Here is a 19596-nt window from a genome sequence, read left to right on the forward strand (position 1 = left end):
CAGCGTTGGTCATGTCAGTGTTCAGTGTTCGCCAACTCGCAACACAGTGTTTGTGTGATCGGAGCATCATCAGGATTAATCACTACATACGACAAACCTCCAGCGATGAAAGTACGTCGTCCCCACGTCGTATACGCGATATTTGTGCTCGAGCTGCGCATATTGCGCATACGCCGCGTTCTATTCTGAGTTTAACTTTTTTTTTTTTGTTGCATTGTTTTTTGCTTTTTTTTTTGTTACTGTGTTTCATTGTGCGCGTTGCTAACAAAGTGTTTTTATTTTCTTTTTTTTTTTCTTCCACTTTTCTTTTTCTTTCTTTTTGTTTTTTTGAATACATCAACGCTGCCTGGACTTTACTCCTTGTGATCCTGACTCTTCTGCTGCCTTTCCTCCTCCTGACTCTTCTCCTTACTGCTCTTTTGCTTCCTTTCCTTCTGTTCCTTCTCTTGTCTCTACTCCTTCCTCTTATTTTGTCCTTTCTCTTCTTACTCTTCAAATGGTTTTCCTCATCCTTTCATCTTCTGCTTTCACTTCCTTTCACTTATCTTCCATTCACTTCACTTTCTTCACTCACTTTGCTGACACTCTAACTTGATTTTCTTCCTTCCCCTTTTTACTTTCTCTTGATTTCGCCTCCTGCTCCGTCTTTTGATTTTCTTTGCTCTTCTTCATTCATTTCCTTCTGTTTTATTTATTACTAATGCATCATAATTCTTGACTTCGTTTGTATTCCTCTACTATTTTCTTTTCTTCCTTCCTTCTTCGGATTCTTTTTCCCTTACCTTTTGTATACTTTATTTCACCTTCATCGCAATCCTTTGATTCCTTTGTATTCCTCTTCTACTTACTCGCTTTCATTCTCATCCTTTTCAACTTTCTTGCCAACCTTTTAATTCTTTATCCTAATTCATTTCATTCTTTCCTTCCTTTGATCCTTCTAATCCTTTTTCCCTATCTTTTCTTTCAACTTTTTTTATTCTCAATTCATATTTCTTCCGAATCCTTTAATTCCTTTGTGTTCCTTTACTATTAACTCGCTTCTCCTTCTCACCCTTCTTCCCTTATATATTCTACTTCCTTTCCTTTTCCTACCTTTTCCTACCTTCGTCAACCTTCCTCCTAATTCATTTCTTTCTTTCCTTTCTCTGACCCTTTTTTCCTTTCTTTTCTTTCTCTTCTACCTTTTTAACTCATTGTTCAACATTCATCCTAATCCTTGAATTCGTTTCTAATCATCCACAAATTTCGGACTTCTCCCTGGACTTCTTCTCATCCTTTATCTCCTGTCTTTTCCCCTACTCAACTGTCTTCTTTCCTTTCTCTCCCGACTCCTTTCATTTCTCTTCTGTCTTATCTCCTTCCTCTCCCGCCTTTTCCCCTGCCTCCCTCCCTCCATTTCTTCCCCACAACTTCTCCTGCAGGCCTTTGTGTGTCTTCTGCTGATTGGCGCTGCCAGCGTTACAGCTAAGCCTAAGCCTGGTGGCTGGTCTTCGGGCGGCGGTGGCGGAGGCGGTGGTCATGGCGGTGGCGGTGGCTGGTCGTCAGGCGGTGGCGGTGGCCATGGCGGCGGTGGTGGCGGCGGCGGAGGCGATGTCCAGGTCATCAAAGTGATCACAGAAAGCGGCGGCGGCGGCGGTGGCCATGGCGGTGGTGGAGGAGGCGGTGGCTGGTCTTCCGGAGGCGGAGGAGGCGGTGGCTGGTCCTCAGGAGGTGGCGGCGGCGGTTGGTCCTCCGGTGGTGGAGGAGGAGGCGGTGGACATGGCGGCGGCGGCGGTGGCGACATCAAGCTGATCAAGATCATTAGTCTGGGCAGCGCTGGCGGCGGCGGAGGCGGACATGGCGGAGGCGGAGGAGGCGGTGGTTGGTCCTCGGGCGGCGGCGGAGGCGGTGGCTGGTCTTCCGGTGGCGGAGGAGGCGGTGGCTGGTCTTCAGGAGGCGGCGGTGGCGGTCACGGAGGCGGCGGCGGCGGCGGCACCAAAGTCATCAAGATCATCAAGCTCAGCGGCGGTGGAGGAGGAGGCGGAGGCGGTGGTCATGGCGGTGGTGGCGGCTGGTCATCGGGTGGCGGTGGCGGCGGCGGTGGCTGGCAGCCAGCTGGTGGCTGGGCCTAAGAGTCGTGCATATCCCTTCAAAACACCCTGTAAATACTGTAAATAATTGCAAATCACAAAGACAAAAAACAAAAAAAGATCAACTACTTTTTTTTTTGTATTCTTCTAACTTCCTGTGTGAAATGTGCAAATGACATAATATTAATTGTATAATCGTATATTTGGCATTGTTTAAAATATGAAAAACAAAAACAAAAACAGAAACAAAAAACTATTCACACACACAATCGTTTGTGGGCAATAACTTGGCCAACAAACAAAACTATTTCATTGACAATAAATCTTATTGATATCTTATTGAATTCATCGTATTGAAATCTTTTCTTCACTCGAGGCGTCAACTCTTTCATCTCGATTGAGTTGTGTCGCCTCCATTCATCTTTCATCTCTCTGTAAATCGATTGGCTCATCATTGCATCCCAATCGGAATCATCAGGATTTGATCATCATCATCGTCGTCGTCTTCTTGGCATTGTCTCATCGCATAATAAAGACATTCCACAGCGGAAGCTGAAAAGACAGCGTTGCTTTTGTTTTAGTCAGCTAAAAAAATGAAATATCGAATGGAGGGTACCCTGTAAACAACACAATATATAACTCACCTAAAGGAAAAAGTATTCTCACCATTTTGTGTATTAAAAAAATAATAAATTATTTATGAAACGCATTAATATTTCACTTAATCTTTAATACCATTTGTTTTATTTAATTTGTCTTCCGTTCTTATCGAATTCATTAAATATATATGTATGTATACTCATTAATTAGTGAAATATGAATTCATTTTATGTGAAGCTCTCTCAAGATTTTTCTTCCTTGTGGTTGCGATCGAATACAAATTTTAAAAGTAACTTAAGAAATACTTTAGTATAGCAAAAAAAAAGGAAACATGTACAGAAATGGAGTCTTAGTATCTTTATATGACAATCTGGTATATTTTATTTATTTATTTATAAAGTACACACAAATTTATAAAAAATAAATGACAACTAAGGTCTTCGACTACACAATCTGGTATAATTTGTAATGTATGTTATATTTTGAATGAAGTACTTCAAAATGTATAATTTGATATATTTTTATGTTTTGCTGGTTTCGATGGTATATTTCCGGTGTAATAGTATATTGATATACCAAATATGGCCTTCAACAGAAGGAATGGTATATTCTGTTTTATATGGTATTTTGCCAATGTAGCCTTCAGTATATTTTAGGACTTTTCGGTATACTTGGTATATTTTAAATATGAAAGTATGTATATCGATATACCAAAAATAGACTTTTGGTATGTTTAAGTATTTTTCGGTATATTAATTTGGTATATTTTTAGAATAGGTTGTTATTGAAAATGCCCAGTGGGTATCTCATAGTCGAGCCCACTTGAATGTAGCTGACATTTTTATTATACCCTGCATTAAGTTGACGTTTAAAGTGATCAACTTCTTTCTTCTATATTTTTTTTCAATCAATATGATAATTCAAAATTATGAAAACATTTAAGTAAATATGGTATATTATTTATAAATATTATTGTAATAAATCTGTAAATAATATTTGTATTGAGTAATACTTTAATAGTCTTAATTGGCATTGAACTTTGAGCTTTTTTTGTTGATTCATCAGATGCTTCGCCATATTTCAATTGTGCCTTGGTCATTTCTCTTTGCATAGTTCCACTAAAGTTATTAAAGTCGAAAGATAAGTAACATACCTCAACTATTCCGTACTTTAAAAATTTCACTACTTTTTAGCTAAGCGGCATCATTTTAATCCGTCTGTCCGCTTGTTGCTAAGCTGATTTATATCGCAGCTCTTCAGCTTTCAAGCTGCCGCTGTGTCTAGTTAACCACAATGTCGCAAAAGAGTCGACATTATTCGCCTGAAGCATTCTGACGCGTGTCTTGACTGAGCTTTGTCCCTGGCTTGAGCGAGACAAGCGGACGCCATTCATTGAGTAGCTCGAGCTCGCATTGTAAATTGCTCAATTTGTTAATAACAAATAATCAATGCTAATTTAGCCAAATAACACACTCGACAAACAACAACAAAAAAAAAACAAGGAAAAAAAGAGAAACAGAAACAAACACACGCAAAACAATGTTAAAAAAAAAAACAAGTTGTCGCTTTTTTAGCCGCAAGCTTTAATTTTTTTTTTGTGCGGCCACACACGTCGATTTTCCACGAAGACCAGAGCAGGTGAAAGGCAAAGGTAAAGCTAACAAAAACCAAAAAAAACAAAAAAAATTGGCCACAAGTGTCTGAAGGACATGTGTAAATGAACAAAGCGAAAAACAAAGCAACTAAGAAAGCTAAAGTCGAGTGTGCTCAACTTAGAGATACCTGTTACTCATTTTCAATAAAAACAAAATAGTGCGGAGTCGTTCTTAAAATATACCAAATTAATAATTGACAAAAATACTAAAAATATACCATATGCTACTTTTGGTATATCGATATACTTTTACATTTAAAATATACCACACATTACAGAATATACCACACCTTTTTTTAAATATGTATAATACTAAAAAATACTAAAGTATACCGAGTACAGAATATACCACTACTTCCGCCTATTAAGCACATTATTATATACCAAATTAATACACTGAAATATACCTAATGTTTCATTTGTTATATCGATATACTACTACTAGAATATACCAAATATTAAGTATATAATTATACTATATACTTGCATTGAAAATATACCACAGAGCACAAAAATATACCAATTCTTCTTCATACTAAAATATACCATATATCGATATACTATTCCATTGAAAATAAAACACAGATTACAGAATATACCACACCTATTTTTAAAATATACCAAATTGGTATACTAAAAATACTAAAGTATACCGAGATCAGAATATACCACTACTTCTGCCTATTAAACACATTATTATATACCAAGTTAATATACTAAAATATACCTAATGCTTAATTTGTTATATCGATATTCTAATTAATTGAAAATAAACCACAAAGGACAGAAAAATACTAAAATATACCTAATATTTAGTATATCTTTGTAGACTTGCATTGAAAATGTGCCACAGAGCACAGAATATACCACTTCTTCTTCATACTAAAATATACCATATATCGATATACCATTACATTGAAAATATACCACAGACCACAGAATATACCACTTTTTCATCATACTAAAATATACCATATATCGATATACAGTATATAGTATTATTATTGCCGGTTACACACATCACTCTTCAAATGTACCAAATTTATATACTGAAAATATATTAAAATATACCAAAGGCTATATTTAGTATATCGATGTCCCATTATTATTAGTATTAGTACAGAATATACCACTCATTCTGACTGTTACATACATTATTCTTAAAAAATACAAAATTTGTATGCTAAAATATACTGAATGCTATATTTGGTATATCGATATACTATAACATTATAAATATACCATTCCTTCTGCATGTTACATACATTTTCTGGAGGCACGACGTTATAATACCCTTCTACCCTCTGGGTAGCGGGTATAAAAACGAATTGATGCGATTGATTGATGTAATTGGGGTTAATCAAACTGCCAGCACAATTTGCATGCCAAATTATGAATACACAACGTACGACACAATGTAACATATATGAAAATGTATGAAGCTGGCCACAGTGGGTCAGAAAGATGCTGGCCGAAACGCGAATGCGAACGCTAACGTTGTGTTGCCACATTAAAAGACCATTAATGTTGGTCTCGGTATCGCGTCCCGGGTCAAAACTCGATTTCGTTTGTGTTGTTGGTTTTTTGTCATTTTTCATTTTCGATTTATTTCCACATTCATATTCAGATTTGCATCCCATGGCATGCATAATAGATGATGCCAATCAATGAAGCACCATCTTCATCTTCATCTCCAGTTACCAATCTTCCAAAACCCGAACCCAAACCCAAAGCCAACAAAAAAAAAACCTCCCAGCCACCCATTGCTTTGCCAAACACGCCCCGAAAAATATGATGATTGTTGTTGGGTGCGCAGTCGCCGCCGTTTTGGCTGCCGTTGTCGTGGCAAATGCTGCCTGCTTTATGTATCAATTAGCTATCTGTCAGTGACAGACAGACAGAGAGATAGAGAGAGAAAGAGAGAGGGAGCAGCAATGCAGTTGCACAGCAAGTGCGAGCGAGAGAGATGAGCACATCAGTAATTCATCTGACTAGCTATGCGATGCCGATTGAACAGGTGGAAGCGAGGGGCGAAACAAAAGTTGTGAATGAAAATGAAAGTGCGCATCTTTTTAAATATATTAAATATTAATATTTTTACTTTCATGTTCATTAACAACTTTTGTTTTTAATATAAAATATATATAATATTGATATTAACTATTTATACGATATTACATTTTTCATTCAATATGCTTTAATATTTCTTTTTGTTAATATACATGCATATATAGGAAACAATTCTTCAATTAAGTTAAAGAAAAATCAAACATCATACTTAAATCAATATAATTATATTTCAAATGTTAAATATATTAAATTAACATATATAATAATAAGCATATTATTTAAACTATAAATTTGGATTGTTTTTATATAAAAATAATACTTATCTTATTGAAGGCTTACGTTGTCTTAAAAATATATTGAAGTGTTTTTATCAATACAATATTTCAAATTTAAATCATTTAAAAATTAATATAATATAATATAATATAAAAAATAAATAATAAATAGACAAAAATTACCATAAAGAAAAAAGAAATCATGAAGCAAACATTATTAAAATGACCATAAAGAAATGAAACAAATGATAAAGCAACTATTAGTAAATTGTAATTTATTTAATCACAAATGATAACGTTCTTTTAAAAATAAAATGTAAGTAATTAGAAGTATTTTGAATTGACTTTATCAATACATTATTTAATTTGAAAATTAGAGAAATTAGTAATTATAAAAAGAGAATAATTTCAGTAGCCATTTAATTTATTTATATAAAAAGAACAATTATTTTATACAGTATATAATTTTGTGAATATTTTCCGTACCTGTACTTTATGTAATTTTGTAAATAAATCAAATGTGCAATTAATGTAAAGTATTTACATCATTTACATTATCAAGTCTTACTTAACAACTTTAAATAACATTCGAATAATGTAAAGTATTATTTACATTTCAAAGTGAGAAGCTTTAGTAAACTTTTACATCAAAACTTTTCAATAACTTTGCATCGCACCTCGCTAATAATTTTGGTAAACATTTGATGTTTTCCCTTTCTTCGTTTATTGTTGTTTCTGTTGTGTTTTGTCGTTTGGTTTTGGTTTTGGGTTTTGTTGTGTCTGCGCTCTCCGGCAATATATTGTTTAAACAACATTGTTATTGTCTTTATATGCATTGTGGCTACCTTTTTGTTGGGACAAAGGCAAGGGCAAGGGCATGAGGAGTTGGGTGATGGGAATTGGGAATTGGTTGTTATTATAGAGACAATGGGCCATCGGGTAGAGTAGCTGTCGTATGACATTTCCACGCCACACTCTTTAGAAATTGATAAATAGCCAAACAACAATCTCGTATGGCTTGTAAATGCAAATGACAAAGACAACAAAATCGAAAAATCGATACAAACGCATAAAAATTAAAAAATGAATGCCAACAAATGTTTTCAGTATGTAGATTGGGTCAATATTTGTAATATTTGTGGCAAGACTGTATTAATATATTTCATTATTTATAGCTCTGCATATGCATAGATCTTAAACTCGAATTCCGAACTCTCGAATTCAATAGAATCTTCACACAAAGCGAACGAAACGTTATCAATGCAAGAAAATCAATTGTGTAATTTTCCTCAAAACAAAAAACAAAGAAACACAAAAACAAAATTGTTGTCCCTTAGGGGTGGTCAGTAACTATTTAATTTGTAATGTTTTGGGAGGCCCATTTGTGTGTGTGTGTTGGCCAACTCGTTAACGATTGTCTGATAGATGCGCTAACACATACTTACGATATTATTGACCATAAAACAACATGGGCCAAGGTTAATTGATTGAAATGATAAAAGCAAGCACACTGAAAATTACGCATCTTTGCTTTGCATTCGATTGACATTGAATTTTCGTTGGGATGGAAAATATTTGAAAATATTTACTTCAATCGTAATGAAAGTGAAAGCCATCCCATAATGAGTGTGTGAAAAATCTTTGCATTCCCACAGCATTCAAAGTTAAAGGTCACAGTCAATGAGAGATGTGAATGAAATGTGAATACGATTGAATACGCTTTGAATACTCATACAAATCACTTGTGAGTAGTTTGCTCCAGTTTGTTGCGCCTTCTGCCTTCACCTTCATTGGCATAGTTCGACAAGCGATTTAGCCAAAAAGATGAACTGCGCATGCTCAACACGTGTTCGATTTTGTGAGACACGGAACTACGCGTGTTTTGTACCCTACTAAACTCAATTTGCAAAGGTATTTTCGCTTACTTTGTATACTGTGTAATAATTATTGCTGTAAAATATTGCTTTTTGGCTAAATAGTACACAAATTAACTTACTTTCCTGACTAACTAGGCGTATACTTAATGTGGTTCAATGAGGTTTTTTCAAACAACATAATTGCTGCTTAAGCATCGTTTATAACTTTCGAGGATGACGGATGCATCTACGACCCCATAAAGTATTTGTATTCTTGATCAGTGTCAACAGCCGAGATGATATAGCCATGTCTGTCTGTCTGTCTGTCTGTCCGTCCGTATGAACACCTAAATCTCAGAGACTATAAGAGATACAAATAACAATTTTGTTCGACAGCATTTGTTATGTTTGTTTGCACCGCAGTTCAAGTTTGTTTTACATTTTTGCCACGCCCACTTCTGCCCCCGCAAACCGACAAAAATCGAATGACAAGCGTAATTTTGAAGCTATACGAAGCCAGACGCGAATACAATACATATTTATGTACAGTATACATATAGTCTTTATGATTCCTGAAAGTTAGTTTGGTTGATCAAAATATCGAAGGGATTAATGAAAAACTTTTATATAGGAAAAACGCCTACTTATTACGTGTTTTAGTTGCTTTAGCTGACAATATGGTATGTTAAGTATTCTATAGTATATTGAGAATGAAGTACTATATAAATATACTAAATATAGCCTTTGGTATATTTTAGTATTTTTTTTCGACATATGAATATATCAAATACAGCCTTCGGTATATTTTTGTATTTTTGCGATATAATAATATACCAAATATATCATTCGATGTATTTAAGTATTTTTACGATATAATAATATACAGCCTTCGGTATGAAAATACAGCCTTCGGTATATTTTAGTATTTTTGCGATATAATAATATACCAAATATAGCCTTCAATGTATTTAAGTATTTCTAAGATACAATAATATACCAAATACAACCTTCGGTATTTAGTAGTATTTTTGCGGAATAAACATATTCCACATACATATATTCTTTGGTATATATTTTGTTTTAGTAATTTTGTGGTATATTATATGGTATATTTTCGAAATCATACCGCACTTGTTTGCTCTTAAGCCAAATGGGTATCTCACAGTCGAGCATACTCGCTTTTTTACTTGTTTAATATCATTTCAGTAAAAATGGCAAATATGCATTATTACCAAATATTATTAACATTAAATACTAAGAATATTTTAAAGCGTTACATGCGTTTAAAATTATTTGCTTAATACTAAAAGTGTTTAATATTTGAATATCAAACATTTTATTTGAATCACATGTCATGCTTTCTAATATCTTTAATATTTAATGTCCCAAAATCTTGCCTGTATCGAAGCCCAGTTGCTTGTTTAAATGACATTAATATTTTATTTGACAGTAAGCTTTTTATGTGCTATTGTCACAGATTGGAAGCATTTTCTTTGCTATGTTTTATAAGCTATTAAAACATCATAATCCATGATGGGAAATCGAATTAAATTTTTTTGAATAATCAATTTAAAAAATACAAATTTTATTACTGTTGTTATTGCTTTTATTATTTACTATTTTATTATATTTTCTTTTATTATTCTTGCTATTATTGTTGTTATTGTTTTTAGAGTTTATTTTTTTATTTTAGTAACGAATTGATAATAATTACTTTTTATTTAAAAAGGTTAAATACAACTAAAATTAACACTGAAATATTTCTAAATATATTTGTTTTGTAAAATCAAGCTTTAAATTTAAAGTATCAATTATTTTTAATTTTAATATCAAATTTCTAAATTAACTTTTTTTTATTTATTATTGTTCTCTATTATTTGTTTTCTATTTTAAATACTAATTTAATATATTAACTCTTCAGTTAATGTACCAATTATTATTAGTTGTAATATGAAATTTGTAGTAATAACTTTTAGTTTTTCTCTGCACGAAATTAAGTAAGAAATTAAATAAATTTTTTCCAAAATATGATAATGTTAAGATGGTTTAAAAAATTCCACAAACATGCCGAAATGAAAGTGAAATCATAGAACAACTTTATGAGAAATCACTGTCAAAAGTTGGCCAAGCAAAAAAATAAACTGAAGAAAGTTGTGAATGAGAAATGTAAAAAAACCTGTAGATACAAAATGTGTTTATTTATACGGAGATACACGTAAGTAGTATTATTAGTTGGATGTGTCAGGAGAGATATGTGAATATTAATTAAAATAAATTAAATGAAATTACGAGTGATCTATTAGATAATCTACACAGCGTAGTATTTGTGCCCAATGCATAGCATATGAAATTTCATTCATTCATTAATATTTATATATTTTGTCGATTGTCGATTGTCGATTGGCCCTGCAGCCACACACCCAGAGATGGGAGTTCGAAAAACGAAGCGAACTTGAACTGAAGCTCAAAGATGGGATCGAATAATGTTTGAGCGTCGCTATCTACTTCCCTAATGAGCCGACACGTTTATTAGCACATAATTAATGGGCTGGTATTAAAACATTAATTCGGCTACTACATATCATTCCTCTCCCTCTTCCCTCCTCTCTTTTTCACTCTTCCCTCTTCTGTTTCTACTGCATCTGCTAATGACATAATAATTTTGCCTGCCATTCGTGTGGCAATCAATGACAGAAAATTTTAGCAAATATTTTCGTAAGACTTTCAATCAGAGTAGAAATCTCAGTGGACGCCTATTTAATATGGAAAATACATATGTTGAAAACCCAAGGGGGGATGATGGCTTCGATTATAACGATGGCGATACGCAGTTCATAAATTTGTTAGCTACTAAAATTAGTAGTCTAAAGATTAAAACCAAATGCAAATTCAATCATGCTGACTATAATATTTTACTTGTATTATTGAGACATTTAAGGAGAAGATAATATGGAAGTTGGGTTCGGTCTGAATAAGTTTTTCCAAAAATGTATAAAGTACTAATTATTGCTGTGCTGAGTCAACTACTTAAAAAATCCAAAATTTAAAAGTTTGCTTAAGAAAATTTTGGAAATTAAATCAATTAAAGAATATATTTTAAATTGCCAATGTTGACTTGGGAAGCTCATTAAACTATCCACTTAAACTGGCATAAATGAAATTTATAAAATAAATGGTTTGGAATTCAATTGGCATTAATTTTATATAAACTTATTCTCACATTTTTAGCTAGCTATTAAGAGCGTGCAGTAAATATGTATATAAAATCATCGTTTTATGCTACACAATGCGTATGAGTAATTTAAGTTTACTGTAACAGGAAAGCAAAAGTCTAGTGTGCTACCCATTTTATATAAATCCATGTACCGCAAATATACCAAAAATATAACACAAAATACTAAAATATAAAATGCTATATTTGGTATATCGATATTGTACTACATTCAAAATATATATTATACAAATTATATCTTAAATATTATACTTTCTACTATTTTTATCCGATTCTTTAATACTGTATTGATTATTGCATGTATTAAAATCGGCTCTAGTTTGATATTCTACAATATATTCAATATATCAAGCACTTATGATTTACACATTGCGTATGAGTAATTTGTATTGCATTAAGAGCAGTCTTAATGCAAATGATTACAAAGTAATAATGCAAAATACGTAGATGATTTAGGAGAATCATTAAGATGTAAATTAGAGCTACAATTTCTATAATATGGATAACAAAATATTTCTTATGATTTACACAATGCGTATGAGTAATTTATAATCCAAAAATATAAATGTCAAAACGGTAATATTTTAAAACGTACAAATGATTTAAGAGAATCACTTAAGATTTAAATTACGAGTACAATAAAATAGCATTTTTAATATGCCAAAATACAAAATAATCATTTACGAGTTACACAATGCGTATGAGTAATTTATATTCCAAAAATTGCTCTCATATAAATGCAAATAATTTGCATTTTAGATAATATTTTAGAACGTTTAAATTAGGAGTGCAATAAAATTGCATATTAAATATGGTAAGTATAAAACGTGTCTTATTAATTACACAGTGCGTATGCGTAATTTGTAAAGGATTTGAAGTAAATGCTTTTAAATACATAAATGAATTCAGAGAATCACTTAGAACTTAAGTAACGAAGACATAAATTATATTTTAAATATGCTAAATACAAAAATAAAATCATTTATGAGTTTCACAATGCGTATGAGTAATTTATATTGAAAGAGTTGCACGAATATAAATGCAAAAAATGATTTGAAGGCAGTGTTTTGAAAATGTGTAAAATGTAAATTAACCAAACCAATAAGATTTAAATTATAAGTACAAAATCTAAGATCAATAAAATTGAAATTACAAGCATAAAATCGAAATAAAATTATATATTAAATATGATAGTATTGAAAATTACTTATTAATTTATAATTAAAGTGCCATAGAATTTAAAAGACTTGAACGTTAAAAAGAAAATAGAATCTATAATATAAAACTATATTTGAAATAGAACAACATATAAATAAAATCGAAGAATCACTTAATAATTTATATTGAGCTGCAAATGCAAAATACTTTAAGAGTCACTTTAAAAGAATTCAAAAGTTTTAAACGTTAAAAAACGTAATAGGAAATCTGTATTTGAAATAAAATCTAATTGAGCTACAACTGTAATACTTAACTTTTTACATTTAATTTAAAGAATTCAAAAGTTTTAAACGTTAAAAAGGTTAAGAGGAAATCGTTAATATAAAACTGCATTTTAAATAGCAATTTTTCAATTAAGAAATGCAAAACTGTGAGCATGAAAAATGGATAGAAAGAAAAGAAAAACAAGTTCCAAACACGTGGAATTATGCAAGTGGCGTAAAGAGAACACATAAATTAGTTGAGGATGAGCAGCGAGCGGAAGGCAGTTCAACTTGTTGTTGCTGTTATAGTTATATTAGCTGAAGTTGTTGTTGTTGTTGTTGCTGTTGAGGCAGGCGCATTAATTACATCCGCAGTGCGAATAGTTTTGCCTATTCGCGTAGTGTCGAATTTCGGAGCATTACGAACGAAGTGTCTATAATAACTCAATAAACAATTTGCATTTCAAGCGCAGACAGAGAGATAGAGAGAGAGGAGGAGAGAGAGAGGAAGACGGAGGTGGAAGACGCAGTCAGAGACTGATAAAGGTGAAGCCCAAAAAATTAAAAAAAGAGAAACAAAATTGTTGCGCAGGCGCCGATGAATTAATGAAAGGCCGTCGCACTGTTTGGGATGGCTCGAAACTGAAACGCAAGCACAAACACAAATGCGAACACGCACAGACATGCTTGTGCACGCACACTAATGCCAAAATGTCGAACTGATGCGCGCCCTTGTATAAAATGCGTGGCCGGGTCAAGCTGGGCCATCATTGAACGGTTGGACATCGAGGGCTTAAGCACGACCAACGTGAAGATGAATGTAAGTGCAACCACATCGAGCAACCAACACTCAGCAACCAACACTCAGCAACCAACAACAATCAGCAGCAGCAACATCGAAAAACAACAGCAACAAAATCCAACAACAACAACACTCAAATCGCCAATTTTAACAAGTGCCAAAAAGTGATTGAAAATTTATATCAAATCAAAAACTCAACATCAAATTGAAATCCAATCGTTGAAGGACTTTAGTGTTTCTTTTATTTTTATTTTTTGTTTGTTTGTGTGCGCTCAATTAATAATTTAATTGCGAATTATCTATTTTTTTAACACTTTGCTGGAATACTTTCGTGTGTGCTACTGAATACAAGGATTTTTTTATTCACTTTTTTTTTGTCTTTTGAAGCAATTTTATGAAATTGATTTCGTGCTGTGCATTAAATTTTGAAATGATTATCAATTTATTATTAATTGAACTTTGGCTAAATGAAACAAAGTGTTGTTAAATGGTTGTTTTTTTTTCTACAAATTTTATGGATTTCAAAAACGTTGGCAAAAATTTGAGTTGTTGCTTCGATTTTGCATTTTTTTTTAATTTATAGTTTACATAATTTAAAAATGTTTAAACTATTTTTATCAAGCTTGCTGAAATCGTTTACAAAGGATTATACACATTCTGCCAAATTGAATATTTTTAATTAATTATAATTTTTTTAAAAATAGTTTTCACCTCTTTATTTTGTTGCTCTTTTAATAGATTCAAAAACTTTACTCAATACTCGTGTTGCTGCTTCGATTTGGCATTGATTAGTTACATAATTTACAAAAGGATTACATATTCTGCTAAATTGAATATTATTAATTAATTATTATTTTTTTTTTAATAATGTTCACCTTTTTTTTTAAACTTTGCTCAAAACTCGTGTTGCTGCTTCAATTTTGTATTTATTTTGAAATTTGTATATCACAAGATTTTCGATTTAAGCATTTTTATTTGAAATTATTTAAAAGCTTTGTACAACTTTAAAATTATTTTTTATCAAGTTTGCTGATGACTTTTAAACAGAAATTAATTTGCGATTTAAGCATTTTTAATTATGTTTAATCTTAATTATATACAAAATATTATTTTCTATTTTTGTTAGGCTAATACTGAGTTTCATAAGGAAAACGTTTAAACTTTAACTTGCTACATTAAAATTATTTAATTCCATAATAATTGTTAAACCTTTTTAAGTCAATTATTTTTGTCACAATATTTGTGAATTATTTATCGATCGATTAATTGAATTAATATTTGGATTTTGCTTTGCTTTTCCCCCGCTCCCGCTCTCTTGCAGTTGTCAGTCGCATTGTTGGCGCTCGTCGCCGTCTGTTGCTCCTGTGGACCAGCAACAGCAGACATCTCGTTGAAGCAATCGCCTCGCTTCGAAGAGAGCAGCTATGGAAATTCGCGTTATCAGATCTTTGAGGTGCACAATCATTATGAGGGCAAAAACAATGCCTACTTGCCGCCAGCACAAACGCAGACCACGCACGAAGAGATACACATTCATCAGCAGCCACAGCAGCAGCAACAGTTGCTGACAACAGCCACAGCGACGGCAACAACAGCTGTTGATGATGAGGATGATGTGTCGTTTTTGAGTTTTGCCGATGCCGGACACTTGCATGTGCCAGCAACAGTTGCCAGCGTGCCACAGCAGCAGCACCAGCAGCAACACCAACAGCAACAGCAGCAACCATTGCCTGTGTCGGTGCCTGTGCCTTTCCCTTCGAACTATCAGCATGATTTCCAACGCAAGCAACCGTTGCGCCTGCAACCAGCTGTCTCTTACCGAGCAGCCGGCTATTTGCCGCCCACAGTTGCCACGCCCAGTGCACAGCAGCAACAGATTTATCAAACTGCTGTTAGCTCCAGTTTGAGTTCGACTGCACCACAGCAATTCACACAGCAGGCACAAAGCTATCAGGCACCTGGCTACTTGCCACCCACCGGCAGCAACATCGAGCAGCAACAGCAACAGGTGCAGCAGGTGCAACAGCAACAGGTACATGTGCAACACCAACAACAACAACAACAGGTGCAATTGCAACAGCAGCAGCAACAGCAGCAACAACTCATCAGCAAGCCTGCCTACAGAGGCAACGACTATTTGCCGCCAACAACCAGCAGCACAACAACAGCAACCAGCGCCACAGCAACAGCTGCAGCCATTCCCAGCTACGCACAACAGCAGCAGCAACAACAACAGTCGCAAGTCTATCGCGCTCCTCCCTATTTGCCACCCAGCAGCAACAACATCGGTAGCAGCAGCAACAGCATTGTGACCAGCAGCAGCAGCAGCGCCAGCAGCCACAACATTGTCAGCGGCAGCAGCAGCTCAAGTCAGTCGGGTTATCAGGCACCTGGTTACTTGCCACCTGGCTATGAATTTGGCAATGCCGAGCCTCAAGCTGTGCAGCAGCAACCACAACAACAGGTACAACAGCAACCACAACAAGTGCAAGCAACAGCCACGGCAACAGCAACCGAGTATCAGGCGCCTGGTTATCTGCCACCTGGCTACGAGTTTGCCAATCCCGATCAGCTGCCATTGGCGCCTGTGCAGACGATTGCTGCCGTGCAGCAGCAGCAGCCAGCAGTTGGCGAATATCGTGCACCAGATTATTTGCCACCCAGCTACGAAGAGGTCAAGCAGCAACCACAGCCACAACAACAGCAGCCACAGATTGTGTATCAGCAGCAGCCACAGCAAGTGCAGCAGCAACAGGTCGCAGTACAGCAGCAACAAGTGCAAGTACAACAGCAACAAGTGCAAGTACAACAGCAACAAGTACAGCAACAACAAGTGCAAGTACAGCAAGTGCAACAGCAACAAGTCCAGGTACAGCAGCAACAAGTGCAAGTGCAACAGCAACAAGTCCAGGTACAGCAGCAACAAGTGCAACAGGTGCAACAGCAACCACAGATCACTCATCCTGGCGCATTGCCCGAAGGTTACGAGTTCACCAAGCCCGAAAACTTTGAGGCCGCCATTGCCGAGCTGCACAGCCTGCAAACGCAAACGAAATTGCTGAAACAGCAGCAGCAACAGCAGCAATTGCAGCTGCAGCAGCAGCAACAACAGTTGCAACTGCAGCAGCAGCAGCAGCGTCAACAACAGCAGCAACCACGACATGTTGGTCCCGTGCAAGGCAGCAACATTATCTACGGCGCACCCAAACAGCAGCAGCAACCAACAACCGCCACGCTGACAACCACAGCGCCTGTTGCACGTCCCATTGCGGTTGCTGCCCCCGTCCCCGCCCCCGTGGCTGCTCCATTGCCAGCGCCACCGACAACACAACACACACACATACACACGCTGCGCAGCTACATGAACACGGTGCAGCCATTGGCACGCTACGGCCAGCCACAACAGCCACAGCAGCAGCCACGTGTGGTGGTGGCACAGCAGCAACCACAAATCGTTGAAGTTGCGCCCATGTATCGCGAGCAATCGAAGCGACCACGTTTCTATGCGCCAGCCATGTCTTATGCACGCAATGCGTTGCCCACGCAATACCATCAGCATCATCACATCCATCACGTGCAACAGCAACAGCAGCAACATCGTCAAGTGCAGCAGCAACAGCAAGTGCAACATCAAGTGCAGCAGCAACGCGCTACGCTCAACTTCCAGGCGCAGCAATCGCTGCAAAAGTTCATGCCACGCGAAATGCAAATGGCCGTCAATGTGGCTGTTGCTGCCGCAGCGCCTGTGCCACGTGGCAGCTCTCGAGTGCGAACCGTGCAAATCGTGAAGCCGCATGCAGTGCGTACGTTCAAGGTGCTCGAAACTTTGGATGCTGCTGGCGTGAAGACAATCAAAATCTTGGGCACCAGCAACGAGCAGCCAAGGGGTCAACATCACATTGTCAAGGTGGTGACACAGGATTCCCACAACGGTGTCGAGAATCATGTGCAGACCGTCAAGATCTACGACGATCAGCAGGAGTATGTGCCACCGCCACCAACAACTCCAATAACGACGTCGACGACGACACGCGGCGGCTACTTGCCACCAACGGTGGCACGTCCACGAGCGCGCATCGTGCGTGAGGCAAGCAAAGTGCGAACGCTGCGTTTGCTGCCTGTGCCCAGGCATTAAATTTAAATTTAGCACTGATTAGAGTTTAACGCAACAGCAACAACCACAACCACAACAAAAAAAGTCATTCATCAACAATTTGTTATATTTTTTTTTCTCGATTATTTTTTTGCCTCGTTTTCAATGGGAGAGTCTTATCATTTTAGCCTTAACGAAAACGCTTGAAAACGATGTCTTACCTAATAAAATACTACTTATATATGTACATAAATTGTTGTCTCACTCTCCCTCTCCCTCTCTTTCTCTTTCACTATTTCGGAAGTTAAGCAAATAGATTATGCAGTCGCGATTGTTGATTCATGGTGACTTTCCAAGATGCGTAGCACTGCAAATAACACGTCGCAACATGCCGCAACATGAATCGACACGCCTTTGAATCGTTGCTGGTGAATGGTGTAAAGTTGCCTCGACCTTGGACGTTAAACAGTGCAAACTGATATCACTTAAATGGGGAGTGTGCTCAAATTTCTGCGGGTTATTAATTTATTGGAGATGAAAGTCAGAAAGATGATACTTAATAATATTTAATTTACAACCTTTCTAATTCTTCTAAGTTTTCCAAATCTTTTCCAACTTCTCACGACTCTCACGACAAGTAAATCGAACATCGGCTATTGCAAAACGAAATTTCTCACGACTTCTCAGGGTGTTATACAACATCAGTTGACGATACACAAACATATCGTTATCGATAATCAAGCATGCAAATTTTTATCAATAGCTTTGGCGTTTTGCACGCTGTTTAAAACGCATCAACTTCATTTTATGGCTCATTAAAATACAAAAGAAAAATGTCAAATAAATTTTAGGAAATTAAAAAATCACCCAACAACAGCAACAACAACAACAACAAAAAAACCCAAACTATTGCATACTATATTTGTGACCTTCAAAATAAAAGGTTTCGGCTTTGATTTCGATTTGGCTGCTGTGCGACGCAGAAACACACACAGACAGAGCAATGATTAAGAGGCCAGGCCCAAAGCGGACAGACGAACAGACGGACAGACAGATGGCCAAAAACGTAGTCAGACGGATGAGGCGGATGAGCCAAGTGAAAGTTGCATATGCTTAAAGCGACTTGAATCGTTTTGAGTTGTGGCTTCAAGAAAACCAAATGTCAATGGGCGGTGATTTGATTTTTATACTCGTATACTTTATTTTGTGTGTGTTGTCGATCAATGGAAAATCAATGAAAAACCTACCTACACAACGTGCAACAACAAAAGGTCAATCAAAATGGGCGATCGGTGGCAACATTTTGTTGTGTTGATGGCTTGGCCAATCGTTGACATAACTAGATGACACTCGCAAAGGGGATTGACAATGGACTTAAGTTAAGATGATTGTCAGCACTTTTACCCAACCTTGCACGCATTCTGTTAGCTTTAACGCGTTTGATCTGCGCGTTGTTAGTTCAGTCATAAAATCAGTCAGTCAATCAAAGTGGGTGCTTGAATAGTAAGCCATTAAGTTGATAAG

At 35.8% G+C, this 19596-nt stretch overlaps 2 protein-coding genes across 2 annotated transcripts; both read left to right on the forward strand.

Annotated features, from left to right (window-relative positions):
* On the forward strand, nt 1-2408 carry LOC133847236 (acanthoscurrin-2). Its single transcript, XM_062282139.1, has 2 exons — nt 1-111; nt 1422-2408. Exons 1-2 carry the CDS (start codon nt 106-108, stop codon nt 2109-2111), a joined length of 696 nt encoding a protein of 231 aa, XP_062138123.1. The 5' UTR covers nt 1-105; the 3' UTR covers nt 2112-2408.
* Nucleotides 2409-13896: 11488 nt separating this feature from the next.
* On the forward strand, nt 13897-18161 carry LOC133848799 (putative uncharacterized protein DDB_G0271606). Its single transcript, XM_062284492.1, has 2 exons — nt 13897-13997; nt 15301-18161. Exons 1-2 carry the CDS (start codon nt 13992-13994, stop codon nt 18112-18114), a joined length of 2820 nt encoding a protein of 939 aa, XP_062140476.1. The 5' UTR covers nt 13897-13991; the 3' UTR covers nt 18115-18161.
* The last annotated feature ends 1435 nt before the right edge of the window (nt 18162-19596 follow it).

Source organism: Drosophila sulfurigaster, chromosome X (assembly GCF_023558435.1).
Source record: "Drosophila sulfurigaster albostrigata strain 15112-1811.04 chromosome X, ASM2355843v2, whole genome shotgun sequence".
NCBI classification, from domain to species: domain Eukaryota; kingdom Metazoa; phylum Arthropoda; class Insecta; order Diptera; family Drosophilidae; genus Drosophila; species Drosophila sulfurigaster.